The 25,309-nt window shown below is 43.3% G+C and overlaps 1 protein-coding gene across 1 annotated transcript in view; it reads right to left on the bottom strand.

Moving 5' to 3' along the window:
• Positions 1-17,301, bottom strand: part of LOC144494674 (protein limb expression 1 homolog) — a 36,532-nt gene extending 19,231 nt beyond the window's left edge. Inside the window, exons 1-2 of the mRNA XM_078213876.1 lie at positions 17,220-17,301; positions 10,241-10,404 (exon numbers count right to left, since the gene is read on the bottom strand). Of these exons, the coding sequence (XP_078070002.1) occupies positions 10,241-10,404; positions 17,220-17,301 (246 nt within the window). The remainder of the gene's footprint in view (positions 1-10,240; positions 10,405-17,219) is intronic.
• Between the last annotated feature and the right edge of the window lie 8,008 nt (positions 17,302-25,309).

The raw sequence follows: 25,309 nt of genomic DNA, 5'->3' as shown, positions 1-25,309 counted from the left end.
AGCGGAGTTGGGAAGGGGGGTGAGCGGAGTTGGGAAGGAGGGTGAGCGGAGTTGGGAAGGGAGGTGAGCGGAGTTGGAAGGGGGGTGAGCAGAGTTGGGAAGGGGAGGTTCTGTTTTGGAAGGGGAGAATTTAAAGTGAAACATTGATCAGATCCTGAGTTGAAATGAAGTGTGTGGTCAATGGCAAGACAGAGAGGCCCTGCGGATGTTCAATTTTATTGTTTTTTAAAATGACCAATTCAGATTACCACAGTAAGGACCACCTGGAAAATGTTGGCTTTGAAATGAAATAATATGAATTATTGTGACTGTGGAGAATAACCTATGAGAGCGATGTAAGAATATTTTCTTCATAAGTCAACTGAAGAAATAATTCAACTGTTACAGTGATGAGTGAGTTATAACCTGTATGGAGAAAGGAACATTTGTATAACATGGAAGATAATACAACTCTGTGGAGCAATGCTTCCCTATGTATGGGAATTCTGTCATCAGTAGGAAAATAAATAAAGCTGTTGTCTGCTGGGATACAAGGGAAGTGACAGGTGAGTCCTTGTAACCTGGTAACAGTAAATTAACAGTCTGTACTGGAGGCCCAGCGTCCTCTGCATTGAGAGAGCAACTCCAGTGCTGGGAGAATGTTCATGACACTAAAGAAATAGAATATTCCAATACTTGTAGGAGTTACTTACATCCTTCCTAAAACCAACCCAACATCAGCCTTTAAATTATCAGTACATATGTCCTATTACACATTTGGGATTTCTGCATTAAATGGCATGTGCCAAGATACAACAAAGTATAACTACTTTAACTTCTACTTAACAAAGACAAAATTACCATTTCACTGCCTCCACACTGACCTTACTATATTTTTATTTGTGTAATTATAAGCAGAAAGAGATAGAGAATCTGGTGAACTGGTGCGACGACAATAATCTCTCCCTCAATGTCAACAAAACAAAAGAGATAGTCATCGACTTCAGGAAGCGTAATGGAGGACATGCCCCCGTCTACACCAATGGGGATGAAGTGGAAATGGTCGAGAGCTTCAGGTTTCTAGGTGTCCAGATCAACAACAACCTGTCCTGGTCCCCCCATGCCGACACTATAGTTAAGAAAACCCATCAATGCCTCTATTTTCTCAGAAGACGAAGGAAATTTGGCATGTCAGCTACGACTCTCACCAACCTTTACAGATGCACCATGGAAAGCATTCTTTCTAGTTGTATCATTATCTCTCATTATCCAAGGTTCCCAAAACTTGCCATACTTAAGCAAGGAGTTGGAGGGCTAAAAGGGGTCATGAAAAATCATTGGCCAGCAGGATTAAGGAAAATCGCAAGGCTTTTAATACATATATAAAGAGCAAGAGGGTAGCCAGGGAAAGGATTGGCCCACTCAAGGACAGGGGAGGGTATCTATGCATGGAGCCAGAGGAAATGGACGAAGTATTAAATGAATACCTTGCGTCAGTCATCACCAAAAAGAAGGACTTGATGGATGATGAATCTGGGAAAGGGTGTGTAGATAGTTTGAGTCATGTTGAGATCAAAAAGGAGGAGGTATTGGGGTTCTTGAGAAACATTAAGGTAGACAAGTCCCCAGGGCCTTGTCTACCTTAATGGGCCTTTTGGGATATACCCCAAAATACTGAGAGAGGCAAGGGAGGAAACTGCTGGGGCCTTGAGAGAAATCTTTGTATCCTCACTGACTACAGGGGAGATCCCAGAGGATTGGAGAACAGCCAATGTTGTTCCTTTGTTTAAGAAGGGTAGCAAGAATAATCCATGATTGGAGTTGCTGGCATTGGACTGGGGTAAGCAAAGTAAGTAGTCTCACAACACCAGGTTAAAGCCCAACAGGTTTATTTGGTAGCACGAGCTTTCAGAGCATTGCCCCTTCATCAGGTGAGTGAAGAGTTCAGTCCACAAACAGGGCATATATAGACTCAAACTCAATTACAAGATAATGGTTGGAATGCGAGTCTTAACAGGTAATCAAGTCTTTACAGGTGCAGACAATGTGAGTGGAGAGAGGGTTAAGCACAGGTTAAAGAGGTTTGAATTGCCTCCAGCCAGGACGCTTAGTGAGATTTTCCAAGCCCAGGCAAGTCGTGGGGGATTATAGATAGTGTGACATGAACCCAAGATCCCAGTTGAGGCTGTCCTCATGTGTGCGGAACTTGGCTATCAGTTTCTGCTCAGCGATTCTGCATTGTCATGTGTCGTGAAGGCCGCCTTGGAGAACGCTTACCCGAAGATCAGAAGCTGAATGCCCTCGACTGCTGAAGTGTTCCCCAACAGGAAGGGAACACTCCTGCCTGGTGATGGTCGAGCGGTGTCCATTCATTCGTTGTCATAGTGTCTGCATGGTCTCCCCAATGTACCATGCCTCGGGACATCCTTTCCTGCAGCGTATCAGAAGGACAACGTTGGCCGAGTTGCAAGAGTATGTACTGTGTACCTGATGGATGGTGTTCTCACGTGAGATGATGGCATCCATGTCAATGATCCGGCACATCTTGCAGAGACTGCTGTGGCAGGGTTGTGTGGTGTCGTGGTCAGTGTTCTCCTGAAGGCTGGGTAGTTTGCAACATACAATGGTCTGTTTGAGGTTGTGCGGTTGTTTGAAGGCAAGTAGTGGGGGTGTGGGGATGGCCTTGGCAAGATGTTCATCTTCATCGATGACATGTTGAAGGCTCTAGAGATGTTGCAGATTCTCCGCTCCGGGGAAGTACTGGACGATGAAATGTACTCTGTCTGCCGTGTCCCGTGTTTGTCTTCTGAGGAGGTCTGTGCAGTTTTTCACTGTGGCACGTCGGAACTGTCGATCGATGAGTCGAGCGCCATATCCTGTTCTTATGAGAGCGTCTTTTAGCATCTGTAGGTGTCTGTTGCAATCCTCCTCTTCTGAGCAGATCCTGTGTATACTGAGGGTTTGTCCGTAGGGGATGGCTTCTTTAACGTGTTATGGGTGGAAGCTGGAGAAGTGGAGCATCGTGAGGTTATCTGTGGGCTTGCGGTACAGTGAACTGCTGAGGTGACCGTCCTTAATGGAGATGCATATGTCCAAGAATGCAACCGATTCTGGAGAGTAGTCCATGGTGAGTCTGATGGTGGGATGGAACTTGTTGATGTCATCATGTAGTTGTTTCAGTGATTGTTCGCCGTGAGTCATCAATGTATCGAGTGTATAGCATCGGTTGAAGGTCCTGTGCGGTGAAGAAGTCTCGTTCGAACCTGTGCACGAAGATGTTGGCATATTGAGGTGTGAATTTGGTCCCCATGGCTGTTCCATGTGTTTGAATGAAAAACTGGTTGTTGAAGGTGAAGACATTGTGGTCCAGGATGAAGCGAATGAATTGTAGAATTGCGTCTGGAGATTGGCAGTTGTCAGCGTTGAGTACTGAGGCAGTTGCAGCAATGCCGTCATTGTGGGGGATGCTGGTGTAGAGTGCCGAGACATCCATTGTAACGAGGAGTGTTCCTGGTTCAACTGCTCCATGGGTGCTGAGTTTCTGTAAGAAGTCAGTTGTGTCGTAACAAAAGCTGGGGGTTCTTTGTACGATGCGTTTCAGGATGCCCTCGACGTAGCCAGAGGGGTTCTCACACAGAATAATCTAGGTAATTATAGGTCGGTGAGCCTTACATCAGTGGTAGGGAAATTATTGGAGAGGATTCTTCAAGACAGGATTTACTTCCACTTGGAAATAAGTTGTCGTATTAGCGAGAAGCAACATGGTTTTGTGAAGGGGAGGTCATGTCTCACTAACTTGATCGGGTTTTTCAAGGGAGTGACGAAGATGATTGATGAGGGTAGGGCCTTTCAAAGTTCCCAAAAGAATTCTACTCAAAGGTAATCGATCACCAAATGCAAAATGCTGGAGTATGCAGGTCCTACTCACCTTTAAGAAAATGTTGATTAGTTTTTGACCTCTAATACATTTACCCCATCAGAATAGGAGAATTCTATTTCCATATTCCATTAATAATTCACGCAAAGCAGTCCTTTGCAAGGATGTCCACATGCAGCAAGACCTGGACAATATCCAGGCCTGAGCTGGAAAGTGGCAAGTAACATTCATGCCACACAAATGCCAGGCAATGGCTACTTCCACAAGAGGATCCAACCATTGCCCCTTGACATTCAATTGCATTATCATCGCTGAATCCCCCCATTATCAGCATCCTGAGGGTTACCATTGACCAGAAAGTGAACTGGATTAGCCATATAAATGATGAGACAGAGTACAGGAAAGAGAGAGAAAATCTGGTGACCTGGTGCGACAACAATAATCTCTCCCTCAATGTCAACAAAATGAAGGAGATAGTTATCGACTTCAGGAATGCCCTGTCTACATCAACGGGGACGAAGTGTAAATGGTCGAGAGCTTCAAGTTTCTAGGTGTCCGGATCACCAACAACCTATCCTGGTCCCTCCATGCTGACGCTATAGTTAAGAAAGCCCACCAAGGCCTCTACTTTCTCAGGAGGCTAAGGAAATTTGGCATGTCCATTATGGCTCTCACCAACCTTTACAGATGCACCATATAATGCATTCTTTCTGGTTGTATCACAGCTCCTGCTCTGTCCAAGACTGCAAGAAATTACAAAGAGTCATGAACGAAGCCCAGTCCATCACGCAAACCAGCCTACCATCATCCATTGACTCTGTTGACACTTTCTGCTGCCTCGGAAAAGCAGCCAGCATAATCAAGGAACCCCATGCACCCAGACATACTCTCTTCCAGCTTCTTCCATCAGGAAAAAGATACAAACGTCTGAGGTCATGCACCAACCAACTCAAGAACAGTGGATAAAAGCAAATTACTGCGGATGCTGGAACCTGAAACCAAAAGAGAAGATGCTGGAAAATCTCAGCAGGTCTGGCAGCATCTGTAAGGAGAGAAAAGAGCTGACGTTTCAAGTCCAGATGACCCTTTGTCAAAACTCAAGAACAGCTTCTTCCCTGCTGCCATCAGACTTTTGAATGGGTCTACCTCATATTAAGTTGATCTTTCTCTACACCCTAGCTATGACTGTAACACTACATCCTGTAGCCTCTCCTTTCCTTCTCTACATACAGTATGCTTTGTCTGTATAGGGTACAAGAAGCAATACTTTCACTGTATACTAATACATGTGATAATAATAAATCAAATCAAAATACTGTGGCCACCAGAGCAGACCAAATGCCAGGAAACCTGCAGCAACTTCCTGACTCCCCAAAGCCTGACAACCAACCACAAGTGAGGAGTGTAATGAAATACTCTCCACCTACCTGGAATGAGTGCAGCTCCAACAACACTCTATAGACAGTTACATAAGTAAGATGGGTATAGAGGGATATGGGCCAAATGCGGGCAATTGGGACTAGCTTCGGGTTTAAAAAAAAGGGAGGCATGGACAAGTTGGGCCAAAGGGCCTGTTTCCATGCTGTAAACCTCTATGACTCTAGCAATCAACAAAATCGACACCATCCAGGACAAAGCAGCTCACTTCACTGCTACTCCTTCCACGAACATTCAATCTCTCCACACTGATGCACAGTGGCAGCTGTGTGTACCATCCACAAGATGCACTGCAGGAACTCACCACGGTTCTTTAGGCAGCACCGTTTAAACCGATGACTACTACTCTAGAAGGACAAGAGCTGCAGACAATGGGAACATCACTATCTGGCGATTCCCCTCCAAGTCACTCACCATCCTGACTTGGAAATATATTGCCGTTCCTTCACTGTTGCTGGGTGAAATCCTGGAATTCCCTCCCTAACACCACTATGGATGTACTTTAGCTGCAGAAACTGCAGCGGTTCAAGAAGGCAGCTCATCACCACCTTCTGAAGGTCAAATGGGGATGGTCAATAAATGTTGTCCTATCCAGCGACGCCCATATCCAGTACATGAATTTTTAAAAAACTGTCATTAAAGAGTGAGCAAGAGAAAGCTGGAGGGGGTGGGGGGGCGGGGGGGGGGGGGGAGTTTAGATGCCCACATGTCTGCCCCAGGCCTGCTGCAATGCTTCAGCAATGCCCAAAACAAACTGGAATAATAACCCCTCATCTTCTGATTCGGCCCATTACAGCCTTCTGGACTCAACATTGAGTTCAACAGCTTTAGACAATAAACTCCCCTTCCATCAAAACTAGCGCCCCCTGCCCCCCCCCCCCCCCCCACCCCCCCACCCCCCCACCCCCACTTTGTAGTTTGCTGTTCATTATTTTTCAGCTCCCTGGATTGCCCCAACACAACCCCACCCTTCCCCACTTGCTGTTCAGTTGCTTCCATTAACACATTCTGCTATCTCATCTTTTGCCACCTTTAGCACACTTCATCCCCGAATGGCACCGTTAATATTCCCCTTTGTTTCATGTCCATGATAAATTTGTGAATCTCTCCTTTTCCCTGACCATCCCTGGTCTTTTATTCTGCCCCACCTTCTCACCCCCTTTCCAACAATATAATTCTTTACATTTATACCTTTCTTCAGTCCTGTAGAAGGGTCATTTAGACCTGAAACGTTAACTCTGTTTCTCTCCACTCGCGTTGCTAGACCTGCAGAGTTTATCTAGTATTTTATGTTTTGATTTCCAATATTTGCAGTATTTTGCTTTTATTTCACTGAGATGACGACTCATGACATGCAAGCCTTGTTCTCAAAGTGCCTCAGAGGAGATATACAACACAGAGCATTCAGTGACAAGTTCCACCTTTGAGCAAACCACTGGCATCACGAAGATGCAATTAACTTCTGATGCTTGGACTATTCAGGTGGAGCTCTGCAGTACTGTCCAGAGAGGGATCATCGTGATCTGTTACATCCTGCACAACCTGGTGGACAACCGCGTGCTCTTGCCACAGAGAGCCATGGAGGAGGCAGAGATTTCCTCAGGTGAAGAGGACCTGGAAGAGAACCTGAAGAGGGTGTGATGGGCAACTTCCTTGTGAGGATACCATTGCAGTGGCACAATGCGGATAAAATGCCCACAACACACTGATAGCCACAGAGTTCCAGCAGGAGTAAGGTCTGGGCAAGGGGAGCCAAGCACATTTCTCCTCTCCCTTAGGACCATGATGTGGAGATGTTGACGTTGGACTGGGGTGGGCACAGATGTCTATGTCGATATGCTTGGAGATCCTCTCCACTTTGAGCCGGTGGTTTGCGGTGTCGGTGGTAGCCATGATGTAGAGATGGGGTGGGCACACCCACTCACCTGAGGAAGGAGCAGTGCTCTGAAAGCTCGTGATTCCAAATAAACCTGTTGGACTTTAACCTGCTGTTGTGAGACTTCTTACTGTGCCCTTAGGATCATGCATGTGATTGGAAAGGGCTTTACAAGTAGTGACATTGGCCTTGGACCAGTGACCCTCAAGGATCATGAAGCTCTCATCTTGGGGAAGGTCAACACCCAAAGCGGTATATAGTTTGTCTGGGAGGTGAAAGGCAGCACAGCAGTGCACCTCCTGCATCAACTGCACATTGTCAGTCATTGCCACCTAAAGGAGATGCTTTCAGCCGTCAGAGAGATTTGCATGTGGTTGTAGCAACCATAGTGTCTCCAGTTGATATGTTTTCATGGTCACGATGCACACAACCCAGAGTTGATGAAGCAGCATTACATTACACGTGAGAACACACAATTCTATGGTGAGCTGCAAGGCTTTAAGGATCAAGTCGTAATGTGCAGTCACTTTCAGGATATGGCATCTCCCTCACAATTGGAAGGGGAGAATGAGTTTTCCTCATGAAACTGAGGTTCACAAAGGGAGGCAATCACAGAGTGGGAGCTTGGGTCACCCACGCAAATAACAGGGCACAGAGTTCATATACAAAAGGCATTCAGATGATGAGACTATTATCATGAACTCAAAATGTACATATAAAGGCGGCTGATATATACGGTGAGTCAGCACCTTGCCACCATTGCGTTTTTAGTATTTCTTTTTTTTTCTTACCCTGCTGCTGCGTCTAGGTGCATTCCTGACATCCGCAGTAGAGGTGGAGGCAGGTTGCTGACTGCTATGCTCTGTTGTCTGAGATTAACCTGGCGGTGTCCTCTGAAGGAATGAGGCCTGAGCGGGCTTGGCCTGCTTTGTGTCTCTGATAGCAGGACAGGTGCACCCTCCTAGGCCTGTGTAGTCAGAGCTGATGGGGTTACAGGCAGTGGGGATTGGGAGCGGCACGACACTCGGAGTCTCCTGGGCAGATGGTCCCAGGTTGTTCAGCTGATGGTCCTCCTTCATTTGGGTGGTCGAAAGACACTGACTGACTCCTTGAGGACAAGGGGCACCTGGAGGAATTTTGAGGTGCCCCATCCTCTCTTGCCTGCACACTGAAAGATCCCACCCATGCCGAGAGTGATGGAGTGCAGGTCCGAGTGCACATTTGGCAGAACCTGTTGGACCAGCATCTCCAATGTGACTGCCACCCTTCCCATGATGACTTTGAGATGCTTGCTTGTTGGAGCCACAACATCTGACAGAATGTGGACAGACTCCTTCATCCTTCGCTCTGGTCTGTTGATTGCTTCTCACAACTGTGCCTGAAGTTCCTGCCTGTCATTGCACCTCCAGCAGGTTAGAGATGGCCGTTTCCAGAGGCTCATCATTGGACATGGACTGAATAGATAGCTGTCCTCCAGCAGTCCTCCTCCAGCAGTTCTCCAAGTGCCAGAGATCTGGGATGTCACTGCGTCAGAATGCAGTGCAGACATGTCAGTGAGGTGTTCCCCAGAAAGTTATCTGAGCTTAAACTACATTCATGTCCTACTTGGGTGTGTATCTCTGAGATGGTGGAGGGTGCAGGTGAATACAGTGACAAGTCTTAAGCAAATAGCCCTGATTAGAAATGAACTTGGGACTGGGGCTGATGGCCTGGCTTGACCCATGTCTGAGCCTGCTGGTGCCTGTAAGAAAGATTTAGTTATTGACCAGGCTGAATGCAACATTGCATGTCACTCAGTGTGAATGTCAGGGTGTGATCAACTCATGGAGGTCTCATCCATACTGGCTTGTTGGGTAAGGCCGATCCAGCCTTCACCACAGGAGCAATCCCTGTCCTCCCTTGCCAACTTGCTTGCCACCTTTGCGAACAAAGTGCAATCCTATATGTTCGCTGTCCCTCTTCCAATCTGGGACCTCTTCCTCCTGTTGTGGGCCAGTTTGGCTACATGGAAACAAATGGATGTAACATGATGAGAAGCGATGGAGGAGAGAATGGGAAGCATGCATGCCTACTGTTTGTGCTGAGCCACCCCCAGTAAGGGCTGAAGATGCCTATTTGTTTAGGATAAAAGAAGAGATGCTGGTGATGGCAATGTGTGCCTGAGACATTCAGTGCCAATGTCTCCACCGCCATTAGTGTGTGATATCCCTGAGAAGTATTACCCTTGGAGCGCCTGATGTCATTACGAGAGTGAGAGTTTGGAGTGAGCTGAAGGTTGACTTACCCTGATGAAGCAAATTGGATCATTTATCCTTTTCCTGTACTGCAGAATGTTTCTTTTTTGGTTCCCAACAGTACTGATCTCCACTCCAACCTCTTTCCAGGCTGGAGAGGTGAGGTTGGTGGGCATCCTGGATCTTTCTCTGGGAAAGAGGATTTCATGGCATTTGTGGACATCTGTGAGTAGAGCCACTGGGGAGTCCTGGCTGAATCTTGGAGCTCATGGCTTCTTTTTTCTGAAGCCATCTGAGGAAATTCAGACAACACAGCTGGGCTGCAGAAAGTAAATATGTGTGTTTGGCTGGCATTTAAATATGGCAACAGGACCTTCAAACCATAAGGTGAGGGCAGGAGGGCCAAATGAATGTTCCCTTCACCCCACCCACCATCGCCATGCGATTTGGAGAGTGGCTCACCTATACATAATTAATGCGGTTCCAAGCATGCAATCGGGCCCGGGAACCCACCCTGCCACCCAACGGGAAATCCCACTCCCCATTAGACTTAGTCTCCAGAATGGAAAATCCCATCCTACATTGTCTGTATTCAACCACCATATCAAATGTCACAGATGTTAGTAAAATGTTGAATGATAGTAAAATGTTTTGAATTGATGAACTGAATGGCCTGTGGCTGTTACATTCTACAGATGAATCCAGCCAGCACTTCAGAAATGAGCAAAAACTCAAGAACAGAATAAGATGGAAATTTTGTAGAAGAAAAATATTGTTGTTAAACTGTAACATACAATGTTCATGTGTAATGCAAAATATAATGTAAATGAATGTTACCTGGAAACTGCCAAAGCAGCTGCCTCCTGGCAGAGTCACATAACAGACATAGGGAGCGAGAGGAGATGGCACTGATTCGTACACCACAAGACTTCCATTCTTAAAGACAGCTCCTTGCTTTCTTTTCTTCTCCCAAAACTCCTGCAATGTTTCTACTATGTTCACTGTGTGAAAACAAAAACAGGACATCTTAAAATGCTTTGGAAAGTTCAGCCAATGTATTTCTTATTGCCTTTCAATGACTTTTTTTTTCTTGGTTGACCAGTTAAATAGGAACAAATTTATTCTTCAACATTGAATATGAATCATTTAGACTGTAACATCTTAAGACTGAGAAATGCAAAATGAGGTTTGTGTTACGCATGCTTTCCAAACCTGAAAAACTGCTTAATATGACTGGTGGATATAGTGAAAAATATTTACACTCTCTGGTCCAGAGTCATTTTTAAATAATGACCATAGTGGTACTTGAACATGACCCATTAATTCATGTGCTGGCTCTTCAGAGATTGGGGGATAAAGGTTCATTCCTGTGATTCCTCCACATTGTCAGGTATAAATTGGTTGGGCTCAATTTTGGGCACATAACCAGTGGCACAAGATCAGCACACACTGAACCAGGAGGCTTGAGGCCAACCCAGCATCATCTTTTGATATCAATCATGTTATCTGGATTTATCGCTCAGGTCAGTCCCACCTCCACAGGCAACTCAACAGTTTTAAATAGACAAATAAGCTCTTCTCGGTTCTAAAGCAATGCTTTAGATTTTTTTTTAATGATTCCTTGTCAGCATTGGCTACATAGGATATATCTGCTATTGAAGAAACCGGAGCAATGCCAACCTGGCTCACAACCCAATCCAAATTCTACAAGCACACCTAAATAGGTCACTCATTCACATGTTTGCTCAAATGTCTTTCAGGTGATACTGAATTGCAGGACATTGGCTCCCAAAATTGACCTTCATTGTGCTCATTTTACACTTAAGAACATAAGAACTAGGAGCAGGAGTAGGCCTGCTCCGCCATTCAATAAGATCATGGCTGATCTTTTCGTGGACTCAGCTCCTCTTACCCACCCGCTCACCATAACCCTTAATTCCTTTACTGTTCAAAAATTTATCTATCCTTGCCTTAAAAACATTCAATGAGGTAGCCCCAACTGCTTCACTGGGCAGGGAAATCCACAGATTCACAACCCTTGGTGTGAAGAAGTTCCTCCTCAACTCAGCCCTAAATCTGCTTCCCCTTATTTTGAGGCTATGCCCCCTAGTTCTAGTTTCAGCCGCCAGTGAAAACAACTTCCCTGCTTCTATCTTATCTATTTTCTTCATAATCTTATGTGTTTCTGTAAGATAATGTAGATACAATGGAGTCCAATTTCTACATCACTGAGTTACCAAACGTAGTCATTACAGCAAAGGTTAGGCTTTCTTGTGCTCAGAGAGAAGGTAATTTGGAGTCAGAGGCAGTTCTATGGTGTGTTCCCCATTGCTAGTCTGGAAGGTATTGGCTTTTGAACAGTTCATCTGGTCACTGTCTCAGATGTGGATAAAATGTGACATTTATTAAACAAAATTAATTGGGAGAAAAGTATCTCAAAAATAGAAAGATTTGCATGTATCTAGTGCCTGTTACAACCCTGGGATGTCTCTCCAGTGGCATTCAATGGCATTATTACTGTGGAATCTTCCCCATCAACATTTTTGCTCAAAAACTGAACTGGACTGGTGAACTAAATACTGCGCCTTCAAGAGGCTGGGAATTTTGCAGTGAGTAACTTACCTCCTGACTCCTCAAAGCCTGTCCACCATCTACAATTCAGGAATACCTAGATGAGTACAGTTCCAAAAACACTCAAGAAACTAGTCAGAACAAAACAGACTGCTTGGTCAACACCCATCCTACATCCTACATCTTCACTCCCCCACCACTAGCGCACATTGGCAGCCCATGTACCATCTACAAGATATACTACAGCATACTCACTAAGGCTCATTCAAAACACTTTCCACATCCACATCCTTGGTCACCTAGAATGATAAGGGCAGCAGCTGCATGAAAACACCTCCACCTGTAATTTCCCTCAGAATCACACACCATCCTGATTTGGAACTATATTTAGTTATGGTCAGTGGATCAAAATCCTGGAATTCCTTCCTTAGCAGCACGGAGGGTGTACCTTCACCACATGGACTGCAGTGGTTCAAGATTTATCACCACTTTATCAAGGACAATTAGGGATTGGGCAACAAATTCAACAAATCACCTTATTGTGATTTTCATATTCCATGAATGAATTAAAAATAATGCTGGTATGCTTCGGGAACAAAGGAAGATCTCCAAAAACTGTTTATTGTTTCCCTAGGCTTAAGAACACCCTGGCAAGAAACATTTTCAACATTCATGACAAGTCTTATCTCATTTTCTTTACAATTGAAAGTGAGGAAACCTCCCTGTCTGTTTGTAACATACTCATTTCCCATGTCACCAGTGAAATTTGCAGCTAAGTTTCATTTCTAGAGGCACATAATTGGAAAGTAGAGACTTTATGTATCAATCTTAGGTTGGACCATATTTGGAGCAGTGTGTGCAGTTCTGGTCACCATATTATACCAGACACTGGAGAGTGCAGAGAAGATTTGCAAGGATGGTACCAGAGATGTGTGGGTACAGATAACAGGGAAGGATGTGGTCTGTTTTCTCTTGAAAAAAGGCTGAGGGTTGACAGGTATTGAAAATTATGAAAGATTTTGATAGCGTGGATACACGTGGATGGCCGTGATTGTCCAAAAAAATGACTAAGTGTTATAATGATTAGAAAACCGGAGCGATCTGTGCTGGTCTGTTCAGCTTTTTGGAAGATTGGTGAATTGTGCACCGATTCTGGGAGGAGCAGAGCCTAAACACACTGGTGAGCCTGGCTGCAAAGCAATTGGGCTTGTGTTCAATGGGCGGGCACCCCAATCTCACAGTGCACTGGGAGACCCCCTCCCTCCTCCATGCCCTCATTGGCACAGCATGTTTGCCCATCCTCTTCCTAACACAGATTGCTGGCCTGGGGGCTTCAGGCTCTCCTAATGGGTCTCCCTTCATGACCTCTGACATGCCCCCCTCTCATGCCCCACTTTCATGCCCCACCCCTTATGACTCCCCCCCATCATAGCCCTCCTTCATAGCCCCACTCCGCATGGTCCCCCCCCCCCCCGCAATCATAGCCCCCCTGTCACATCCTCTGCTCAGGCCCCAGCCCCACCCAGGCCCCACGCAGGCCTCACCCCCTTGGCACTTCCCCTGGCACCCAGTGCCTAAACTGACACTGCCAGGATGCCAGGTGGGCACTGCCACAGTGCAAGGTGGGCACTGCAAGATGGGCAGCCATGTCTCCAACCACCTGGGGGCTTCAGTGGCTTCTGAGCCCCCCAGGTGTGGCCATCACACCTAGTCTCCGCTAGTAGAGACCAGTAGTGATTCTGGCTGGGATCGCGCCGCACCAGAAGCTCACAAGATCCCGGAGCTGGTAGAAACTGGCGTTGAACGGGCTAAGCATATTTAAATGCTACTTTAAATATGCTAATCAGCCTCGCACCCTTTCTGGGCATGATCTAGTGTGCACCTGTAGAAAGGAATTGGGATAAATGCAAACTATTTGGTGCCAGGGGCGAAACCCGCTTTCAGGCCTGCACGCTATTTTCCAGGATCGATCTGTGTCAGGCATGGCGAGGCTGGAAAATGACCCTCTCCTGTGGGGAAGAACACAACTAGAGGCAATCAATTTAAAATGATTACCAAGAAACCCGAGAATGAGGAATTTGCTGCAACAGGGAATGGCTGAACTGAATAGTAGGTAAAGGGAAAACTAGATAAATATATGAGGGAAAAGGGAATAGTGGGTTATAATGGTGAATTTTAATGAGGAAAGATGTGAGAAGGCTCAAGAGAAGCATTAATAGCAGCATAGATGGTTCGGGCTGAATGGCCTGTTTCTGTACTGTGTATCCTATAACTTAAAGACTTATGGCCTGATCTCCAGGCCTGTAATCAGGTAATTCAATCACTATCTCTGGGTAAAATAAACGAAGAATGACAAGAGTAATAAAAAAGAATTAAAGTAAAGGATAGAATAAAAAGGACAAATATTACAAGAATACCTTTCATTAATCTGTACAAAATGTCCAAAAGAATAGGAAAGAAATTAATTAGTTTGCTACATTTGTGCAGCCTTTTTAAAGCCTTTCCATTTATTCGCTGGCCATTTGCAAATAACTTGATTTTTATATACAGAATATCTCCAAAGCCTTGCCTCAAAGGAAATTAGTAAGTTGATTTTCAATGGTTTTCTTCAGAATCTGCCTCCCTTGTATTCAGTTTCAAATTTTCTGAGAAAAAAAGGTGTTCAAATATTCAAAACAATGCCTCATAGTCCACATCAATGAACATGCAGAAGTCAGATCTAAGACAGGACACTGGCAGCTGAGAAAGCAGTATTTATATATATCAGGCTCTAAGCTTGATAAATGGAAAGTCATAAATACATACACAGCATATGTTTCCCATTGCTGGCTCTGTATTTTAAATCTTAAGTGTGCTGTGATTGTTAAAATTGGTGCCCCGGTAGTCTATGGACTTCATCATTATTGAATATTAGTTACATAGTTAAAAAAGGATGGTAGTCATTTTTAAAAATACAGTTAGCTTGTGTTTCAAAAATATGGGATTCACTCATACAGACCCCTTTGTTAATCTCTATGTGCTAGGTTTAGAGCTTTTGGGAGATCCAATCTAAATAACATCCTGCATTACTTATCTTGCCATTCAATCAGTGACCAAGTATTATGGATGACAGTAGGATTGTAAATCTCAACTAACACCATGCTTGTCTTCATAGAAATGTCTTTACAATATCAATGCCAGATATTCAATTAATAATTTTATTTGAAAATGGAAACTTCAGTCTTGAAGGATAGCATTACTGGATATCAACATAATGAGCAAAGTTAAATACAAAATGAAAATCTAACAACATCTTAGTCTATGGGCCAGGCTTATAACTTTCATTTCAGTTTAGAATCTGAGGTTAATCATAGGAAGTTTTAAAAGGAATCCAAGTTATAACTGCAATGAATTCTGTCTTTTGAGATAACCATGTGAAACTAATTACAAAGGAAAATTGGTTCTTGGTATTTAGAAAAGCAAATAGAATGGCCATTGCTCAGGCTACTTTTCCTGATGGCAGTAACTCTATGCAGATAACATTGAGACTGAGCGGAAAATGAAGAATCGAAAAACAAATCACGTCTTTGATTAAATCCTGTTAAAGCCCTCTGCAGTCAGCTGCAGTGTTTAACTTCTGTGCTGTTTTGGAACAGATGCTTGGAGATTACAAAACAACTTTATACATCTTGGGAATGGATTGCATCAACATGACAGGATTTTCAACACCAGAAATCAGTCATCTTTTATCTTATCAAGTACCACCCAAACAATATTATCACAATCTATGCAACAGGCTCAAGGTTGAGCCTTTTTCTACTGCAAGTTGTTAAGAAATATTTCCATCAGATATTAAATATGACAGTAAAAGCTAAATGAGGCATAAACATTTTTAATCTGAAGAAATGCAAATATTGCAACTTGAGACACAAAAACAAAAAGCTGGAAATACAGTGCAGGTATAAAAATAAACTCAATTCTGAGGAGTTTTATACCTGAATTGCTAACCTACCCTTTCCCTTTATAATTACTGACTGACCTACTGTGTACTTCTAACATTCTTTGTTTTTAATCGGATCTTGAGTTTGCAATTTTATTTCATTTTTTGTCCTGTTTGATTTCCTGACACTTTTCGTCCAGGTCTGTCAACCTTGAAGAAGTTCTAGTCTTCATGATCCTTATTTACCTCTTTCATCCTGTTTTCTATCATTCTCTGTGACTGAATTTGCTTGCATTCTGTTGTTTTTCTTTAACGTCATTGACTTATTTATTAAAGATAAGGGGAGAATGGCGAATTGTGTTTTATATCCTGAAATCATTCACAAACTAATATCTGTGTGACATTAATGGTAGCTGCACAGTTTAACACAAAAATCTTATTTTGAAATGCTCAATTAATTTTGCCTATTAAATAGGCACGCATTATTTGCAAGTCATGCTGCCACTTACAATGAAAACACAGTTAGGAAAGTTTTGTCAGCACTCAGTAAATTGTAGCTGCCATACTTTGAAGTTCATTGTGCGCACTATATGGACTAGTCACGGTCAAATACCACTAACTTAATTTATGGAGTACCCCTTGGTGCTAGCTAAAGTATAGCTCATATAATTATATAACAGTTACTTCTGTAAATTCTAGAGAGCTATGACATTCCACGGAGGCAGAAACTGTCATTATAAAACTAATGAATTAGTATAACTTTCCTTTGTTTGCCTCTGGCAGTTGTATGTTTTATATTTCAAATGAGAAATTGCTTGAAACTCCACCTCGGTTGATTGAACACATTCACTTCAGACCACACAGCAGAACCAACTACCTTTATACAACACAATAGTATTCAGTTCTGTTTGAAACTGAGCACATTCTGTTCAAAAAAGGCTATTTCTTGCTCGCACCGCATCAGCCATTGACATAATATTTTTGATGAGATCTTGGTGGTAAAGCAAATCACTACGAAATGTTGCTGATATACATACAGCCCCATTTCACAAGAATCAGTTTGTTTACAAAATAGCAAAAGGAATATGATGAAAAAAATATACAATAGTCACATCTTTCTATGAGCTAGCTCAAAATCATATCTATTTTGATTTACTAGTTCTGTTAAATATTTAATACTATGGTAGATATGTATAAATTTTTCAAGCAGACAAAATAAAGCATACCATGAGCATGTAGACTTACTAAAGTAATTTAGGTTTTTCTTATTGGCAGATGAATAGATTTATAGAACTAATTTTCAAATTCTATATAAAGTTCACTCACAGTCTTTAAAGACAAATGCTGGATTTTTGTCAGGCAGCAGTGAGCAGACTATATCTTGCAGGGATTTCATTCCATTATCCATCTTGTGTCGGTCTTCTCCAGATTACAGACACACACAGTTCCCTCATGCCTGAATTACTTTAGCTTTTGCACTGAGGTGCTGTGGAAGTCTAATGATGCAGTGTGGACGAGTAAGACTTCTTGCACACATCTGCCAATCAGGCATCGAGTAGTCTAAAAAGCCCACTAGGGGTCCTTACCCCTGGCTTGCTCACCTTTGTAATATGGTGAGTTAATTAGCTGTAAGGCTATCTGACAAGCGTCATTTCAACTTGATATATACACTCACTGACAACCACTTAATCATGTGAAAGAAATTCCTTGCCAGACCCAGCAGTCAAATACTTTAGTTGTTTCGGTGTTTTGAAGCACAGGTATGTGTCTGCTTAGTGGGAGTTGAACATCTCAAACTGCCTAATTATAATTATCATGAAAGTCAACATTAAACCTCTGTGCCTGCAGGAAAGAAATGAGGTGAGTTTACTAGAAATATGAAGTATAACTGGATCTGATCTGTTACTTTAAGTCAAAAAATGTGCAGTGAATTTTCATTTACCAGTAAGATTAAATCCAGCATTGAATCCTTTGCTTTCACCATAATAAAAGACTTCTGTTTCAATAGCTGTCTTATTTTTGATAAAGCTGTTGCTGATCTGGATGAAAGCATAGACAGCATGGATCACCTCCATTTCATTCTGCGGTTCAGACCTCCTACACTTGGTCCGGAATGAATAGTGTTTTTAAAGCCTTTCCACCCACGTCTCAAAAGTACATCAGGACACCAACCTAGAAAATTCACATCCTGACTGAGGGGTTCGAATTTTCACAATTATTGTCCAGAATCAAACCTTGACATTAGTAAATGTGTTCCATGTATTTTTTGAATAGGTAGTTGGATTTTTCTTTCAATCATAGAACCGCTACATTGTTTTTGAAATTGAGTATTTTGAAACAAGTTCAGAGAAATAGAAATAAAGCGTAATATTTATTCATAGTACATTTCCGATCCAAAATAGTGCTGCCGATATGTCTTCCTTCTTCCTCAATCATGGTTTTCCACCCACTGTGGTTGACAGGGCTCTCAACCGCATCCATGCTATCCCCCGGGTCAGTGCTCTCACCTTTTCTCCTCCCTCCCAGAACCAGCATAGGGTCCCCCTTGTCCTCATTTTTCACCACACCAGCCTCCGCATTCAAAGGATCATCCTCCGCCATTTCCATCAACTCCAGCATGATGCCAGCACTCAACACATCTTCCCCTCACTTCCCCTGTCAGCATTCTGCAGGGACCGTTCTCTCCGAGACACCCTGGTCCACTCCTCCATCACACACCACACCTCACCCCCTGCCCACAGCACCTTCCCATGCAATTGTAGAAGGTGCAACACCTGCCCCTTTACCTCCTCTCTGCTCACCATCCCAGGTTCAAAACACCCCTTTTCACGTGCACCTCCTTCAACCTGGTCTATTGCATTCACTGCTCCCAATGCTGTCTACTCCCCATCAGAGAGGCCAAACATAGACTAGGTGACCACTTTGCTGAACACCTTTGGTCCATCCACAAGCAAGACCCAGACCTTCTTGTCACTTGCCACTTCAACACACCACCTTGCTCTCCTGTCCACATATCTGTCCTTGGCTTTTTGCAATGTTTTAGTGAAATCGAATGCAAACTGGAGGAACAGCACCTCATCTTCTGATTGGGCACGTTACAACTTTCCAGACTGAACATTGAGTTCAACAACTTCAGAGCTTGAATTCCCCCTCCACATTCACCCATTTCCATTTATTTTATTTCATTTTGTTTCTTCTTTTCATCTCATTCATCCATTTTTATCTTCTTTCTCACTTCCATTTTCCACTTCTCCATTCCTGCTCTCTTCACCCCCCCCCCCCCCCCACCCTTGTAACCTCCCTCCTCCACCCTCAGACCAACTTCCTTAACCATCTATACCTCTGTTCTGCCATTCACACATTCTGATCGCTTAATGGACACTTTCGCACCTCTCAGCCTACTTTATCCTCATTTACATTCCCATTGTCCTATTACAGCCCACCACCCCCCCGCACCCCCACCCTCATATCTTTTCATTTTTTTTTGCTCTTATCTCTAACAAAGGGTCACCCAGACTCGTCATGATGGCTCTATTCTCTCTCCACAGATGCTGTCAGACCTGCTGAGATTTTTCAGCATTTTCTGTTTTTGTGTCTGAGTGAAATAAAACTATCCATAATTATCCTGAAGTATTTAGAATGAACAGAATTGAAAATGTAATTGCATTGGAGCATACTCTGGTTCTCAACCTCTGTTGTTGCCACGATTTCCATTATTACTATTGGTCTGTAATACTTCCAACCCTCTTCTTGACCAATCTCATTCTCTATAGTTTCTTTCCTGTTTCCTTTTCAGTGCCTATTACAATTATCTCATTATTGAAACCTGCCACTTACACCTTTGAGGCTCTCCTGTTCCAACTCCTGATCATAGAAATTCCAATTTTTATCTCCATTCATATTGACAATATTAATTTTGTCTCCAGTTTTTGCACCACTCCTACCTTCTTTAGGACTCCAATCCACCCCCCCCTTAACAAAACACCCAAATTCAGTTTCTCGACCACTATCTTCAACTTTGCTTTCCAAAATCCTGAACCATGTTTATTTTCCTCTCACATTCTTGCTACTCGATGTTAGAGAAAAGCCAACTTAACTTGAATCTCTGAGGCTGTACTGGTGAAAGTTGCAAACAATGAGTTAAATTTTGAAGCTAGGCCAAAGATCGTGATCCATTGCCCATACTTGCCTAAAGACAATTTATTAACTTGATTTAACCTTAGCTTTTACTTTCAGGAACCTAAACTTTAGGTACCTATGAAGTCAAATATTGCATCAATGCTGACACAGGATATTAGAACAACTTATTTCCTATTAAAACAATATCCCCCAAAACCAGCAGAGCACAGCCCTGATGGTTATACCAAAATCATGTTCATTGGGGATCTTGGAGTCAGTGAGAGAGTATCTAATTTAAATGAGATTGGCAATGACACACCAGTAAACTAAACTTTCCTGAGTAGCCCAGCATCCCACTTCATCTACCTACACTCCAGGCTCCAACAATGATCTGCATTCTGGGTCTCCTGCAGTACTGACATTGACCAATGCTCCCTATGGCACTGTTGGTACTGGAGAAGCACTGGTCCCTGGCTGGCATGTCGTGGAAGTGGCAAACTTATCTGATCACGATGCACACCCCAATGCAGACTTACCAATCCGTTAAGTGATTGATTGCCATCAAATCAGGTTGAGGAGACGGGGACTTCAGAATGGCAGCGGTGAAATTATCACCTCTGTCCCACATTAAATTCCACCTGGAAAGTTACTGCATAGAATCATAGAATGGCAACAACACAGAAAAAGGCCATTTGGAGGAAGTCATTTGGCCCACTACTAGTTGCAAAATATATATCCAGCCTAATATAATTTCCTAGCTCTTAGTCTTAGCCCTGTTGATCTTCAAGTGCATCCACAGGTGTTTTTAAAAATGCAATAAGGGTTCTTGCTTCCATCATATTTTCAGGCAATGTGATCCATACCCCATTACACTCCAAGTGAATAATTTATCTTTAAGTCTCTTCTAATCCTTCAACCAATTACTTTATACCATGCACCAGATACTGACCACCATGTTGAGGGAAATAGATCCTATTATTCACTCCAACTGCAGTTCCTCATAATATTACACAATTCCATTAAATTTTCCCTCAGCTTTCCCTGTTTCAAAGCAAACAGCCACAGCCTTTTCTCATTGCCAAAATATTACAGTCCTGGCAACATCCTTAGAAACCTTCTCTGTACCCTCTCTGGTGTGCTCATATCCTTTCTATAATGGGATGAGCAGAATTGTACAGAGTACTCTGGCTGTGGTCTAACTAGTCTTTGGTTAACAGCATAACCTCCTTGCTGCTATATTCTGTGCTTCTGCTAATGCAGGAAGGGTACACTTTCTGAAGCAGCTATCTATCTGCCCTGGCTGCTACCTTCTGGGATTTGTGGACATGCATTCCAAGATCCTTCTATTTTTCTATATTTTTCAGTATTCTCCCATTTATTGTGTATTCCCTAGCCTTGCTTACCCTCACACATTACCACACACTTCACCACATTACATTCCATTTGTAACGTTTCTGCCCACCTGACAAACCCATTGATATCTTACTGCAGTCTATAGCTTTGTTCCTCCTTACCAACCATAGATTCATAAAATCCTTTCAGTGCTGAAGGAGGCCATTTGGCCCCTCGAGCCTGCACCGACAACAATCCCACCCAGGCCTTATCCCCTTAACCCCACATATTTTCCCTGCTAATCCCCCTAACACTAACGGGCAATTTAACGTAACCTGCACATCTATGAGAGCAGGAGGAAACCGGAGCACCTGGAGGAAACTCACGCAGACACGGGGAGAATGTGTAAACTCCACACAGACAGTGACCCAAGGTCAGAATTGAACCTAGGTCCCTGGCTCTGTGAGGCAGCAGTGCTAACCACTGTGCCACCATGCCACATGGCCAATTAAATCATTTGCAAATTTCTTAGTCATTCCACATACTTTTAAGTACCAAGAAAATCAAGAGACCTAGTAGCCTGCAGAACTCCATTGAAAACATCTGATCATTCCAGTCACAAAAACATATCCATCAACTATTATCCTTTGCTTCCTGTCACTCAGCTAATTTTGGATTCAACTTCTATTTTCCTTTAAAACCCAGACTGGTTGTACTCTGCTGGCCACCCTGCTACATAGGTCAAAAACCTTGTTAAAATCCCTGTAGACTACACAAACCATTGACCCTTCTGGTTACCTCCTCACAAATTTCAATCAAATTAATCAGACATGGGTCAGAATTCTCCAATGTCATATGACCCACTACCACTGCCAGCAAGAACAGAGAATTTAGTCCTCAGCTAAAAACCTGTTCACAGCAGCAGGACTGGAAAATCCCAGCTGCGGACGAGGTTGGAGAATCTTGACTATGATCATTTCTTTAAAAAATCACGCTGACTGTCCTTGATTAATTTGTGCCTCAGAATGTTTTACCCACCAAGTCTAGGCTGACTGGCCTGCAATGATACAATATTAGCAGCCCTCTAATCCTCCAGCACCTTGGTAAAGTCTGTAGTTTTTGAGATGGAGAGTATCTGGGCTGAATGAGATTGCAGTCTGGTTCAGCCTAAGACAATGGGTGGGGTGAGGGATGCAATCAAATAACAAGGGTACAATGCAGCGAGGACCAAGCACGAAACCTTCAGTCCTCCAAGTATTTAACTGGAGGAAAGTGCAGATGATTTGAAACTCAGCAACAAACAAGATGTCTGTCAAATTTAAAGAGATGCAAGAACAGCGAGTCACAAATCTTTGAAGGTGGCATGACAGGTTAGCACAAAGATGTTAATGAAGTAAATGGAATTCTGGGCTCTTTCAAGGTTGAGGGTGGACATTTTACTGAACTGACCGGAACCACAGCGACCAAAGTTTGTGGGGAACCCTCTGAATTCACCATACACTGTGGGGTTCTAACCCCAAAGAATGTCACTGACATCACGGATCGGTTCCACAGTCAGAGAGCAGCTTGATTGACAGTTGGGCCTTCAGTCGGTTGGGGAGCCTGACATTGATGGCTGCAGCAGCTGTTCAGTCTGCACTGAGGACAAGAGGTCAAAGGGATGATCTGACCAGAGTGGGAAGGTTGGTTGATCAGCAGGGTGAAATGGCTGGGTGTATTCAAACTAGGAGATTGATTGGAAAGGTGAATGTGTGGAAGGGGATGTCAATTGAAAGAGGAGAAGGGCTGGGTTCATTTGGGGGCATGGAGGAGTTGATCAGGGGAGGATGAGGGGGACTCAATTGGGTGGGATGCTGATCACATTTGGAAATCCCATGTTGGAGGACTGGAGACCTAGGGTGGAGATTTGGGGATAATCAGAGCCCTAGGGGAATTTTGGAGATCTTTTGGGGTGGGGAGTTGGGGTGAATGGGGTCTGTAGATGGAGGTCAGTTTGCCCCAGGTATTGGACGGGGGGGAGGGGGGGTGGGGGAAATCAAAGGCTTGCAGTTGGAAATTGGAGGACAGGAAGTGGATTAGAAGGTTTTGAGGGGTAGGGGTAGGTTTGAAGGCCTGCTGATGGGGAACAATTGGGATCTGAAGGTGGAAGTGGGTTGAGGCTTTGTGGTGATGGGGATACTGGAGGCTTCAGGCTGGGATCCAGAGGTCCAGTGATGGGGCTGGGGGGGGGGGGAAGTGGGGGGCGGTTAGATTGGTTTCTGAGGATTGGGAGGGAATGAAAAGTATGAATAGGACCGAGGTGGAATTGGAAAGTCCCTGTGGGTTTGGGAATGGGGTGCCGCAGCCTGGTCATGGAAATTTCACAGGCAGGTACATGGACGCAGGAGGCAAATGTAAAAGGATTCATCGAGGAAGCTGCCACGTTACCGAGCACTCTGGAAACCCGGCCGACAGCTCACTTAAAGCTGGAAATTGATAGGTTGGCGGCAGATTTTGGTTAGGAATCAGAATTTTGAGACTTTAATCCCACTGACTTAATTTTAAGACAATAAATTCTTAAATACAAATTAGCATAAAATTTTGGCAAAATATTTTAAAGTGCAATTTGACAAATAAATTAATAAGACTTAATACCAGTAAGTCACTTGCTTTAGGATGTCGAGAGCCTTCTTGACATAAACTTTCAAACACCTGAAGGATACATTCTGTTAAAGTGGACAATGTTTAAACGATTGCACTTGGAATGTAAATTTGGAACTGTGAATGCAGTTGCTACATAAACCTATTCATGACCTCTGGTGACACAAGATATGGTTGGAATCCTGTCAATGTTGTATTTTGGGGATAAATTGTCCATTGACATTGCCAATAATGCAAAAGTTAAAACAAACATACCTTCTTGAACATTCATGTCTCTCTGTGCTGAAATATGGAGACAAAAAATGAGCAAAGATTCACCTTAAAACTTCTATGTGAGAAGCTTTCTTATTTAGACAGGCTTCTTCAATCAGCTGTATTTATTTTACAATTGTTTTGGTTATGTGGAAAGTGTTACACACTATCTGATTATGTAAGAAAGGAAGACAAATATAAACTTAGTATTAAAGAAGTAATTTTTAAATTTGTAGCTACTGAAGGTGATTACCCTGCATTGCATACAAACATGACATAAACATTACTGTATAGACAAGACTGAGGGATAAAGCATACCTATAACCAGAATACACACTTTTGCTCCCAAGCACAAAACTTGTTTAATATGAAATTTTATAGACATTTCTGAAGGCTTATGCCTTACATCAAAAATGTGCCTGACCTTAATTTCAACCTGTCCCAAAAACTGGATTTTCTTCAAAAACAAAGTGTGTGTATGTGGAGATGGGGGAGTGCAAAGGTTTATTTTATATTTTTTTATTAAATTTTTATAGTATTTTGTCCATGTTAGCTGATGTTGGGTGTGAACCTATGACATGATTGTGATCTTTAACAGCCAATAGGGAGCTGTGCTTCACATGAAAATGCTGGGGTTGCCAGCATTGAATCTGAAAGTTCAACATGCTTTATTATGTGGATTTTCTTGTCCCAAAGCCTACATCACCAGCAATGCACTGTTTATATCAACAGAAAAGTGGGGTGTCAGCAGGAGCCCAGAGCCCACAGTTTTTGCTGCTGTCATTGTATTTTCTTAGTACCATCTGCTATTTCATTAAGTCAACTGGTAGTGACACAAAGGTAATGGAATGGTATTATTTTTAACCAATTTAGCTCACTAGCATTGTACACTTTTCCACCAGCAAGCGATCACAAGCCCAAAGCTCAACAAGCCAGTTAGAACTTTGCACTCAAGTGCTGAGTGAGTTCTTGGTTTAAAATTATCCATGCAGAGAAGAACTGAACAATTGGATTTCTTTCTAACATCTCTGCTTTGAAAGGAGAAATTTATCCCATTGAGGCATCAATGATGG

The sequence above is a fragment of the Mustelus asterias genome, chromosome 6 (assembly GCF_964213995.1).
Source record: "Mustelus asterias chromosome 6, sMusAst1.hap1.1, whole genome shotgun sequence".
NCBI classification, from domain to species: domain Eukaryota; kingdom Metazoa; phylum Chordata; class Chondrichthyes; order Carcharhiniformes; family Triakidae; genus Mustelus; species Mustelus asterias.
The sequence above is the reverse complement of the archived record's forward strand: the minus strand, read 5'-3'. Positions and strand labels throughout refer to the sequence as shown.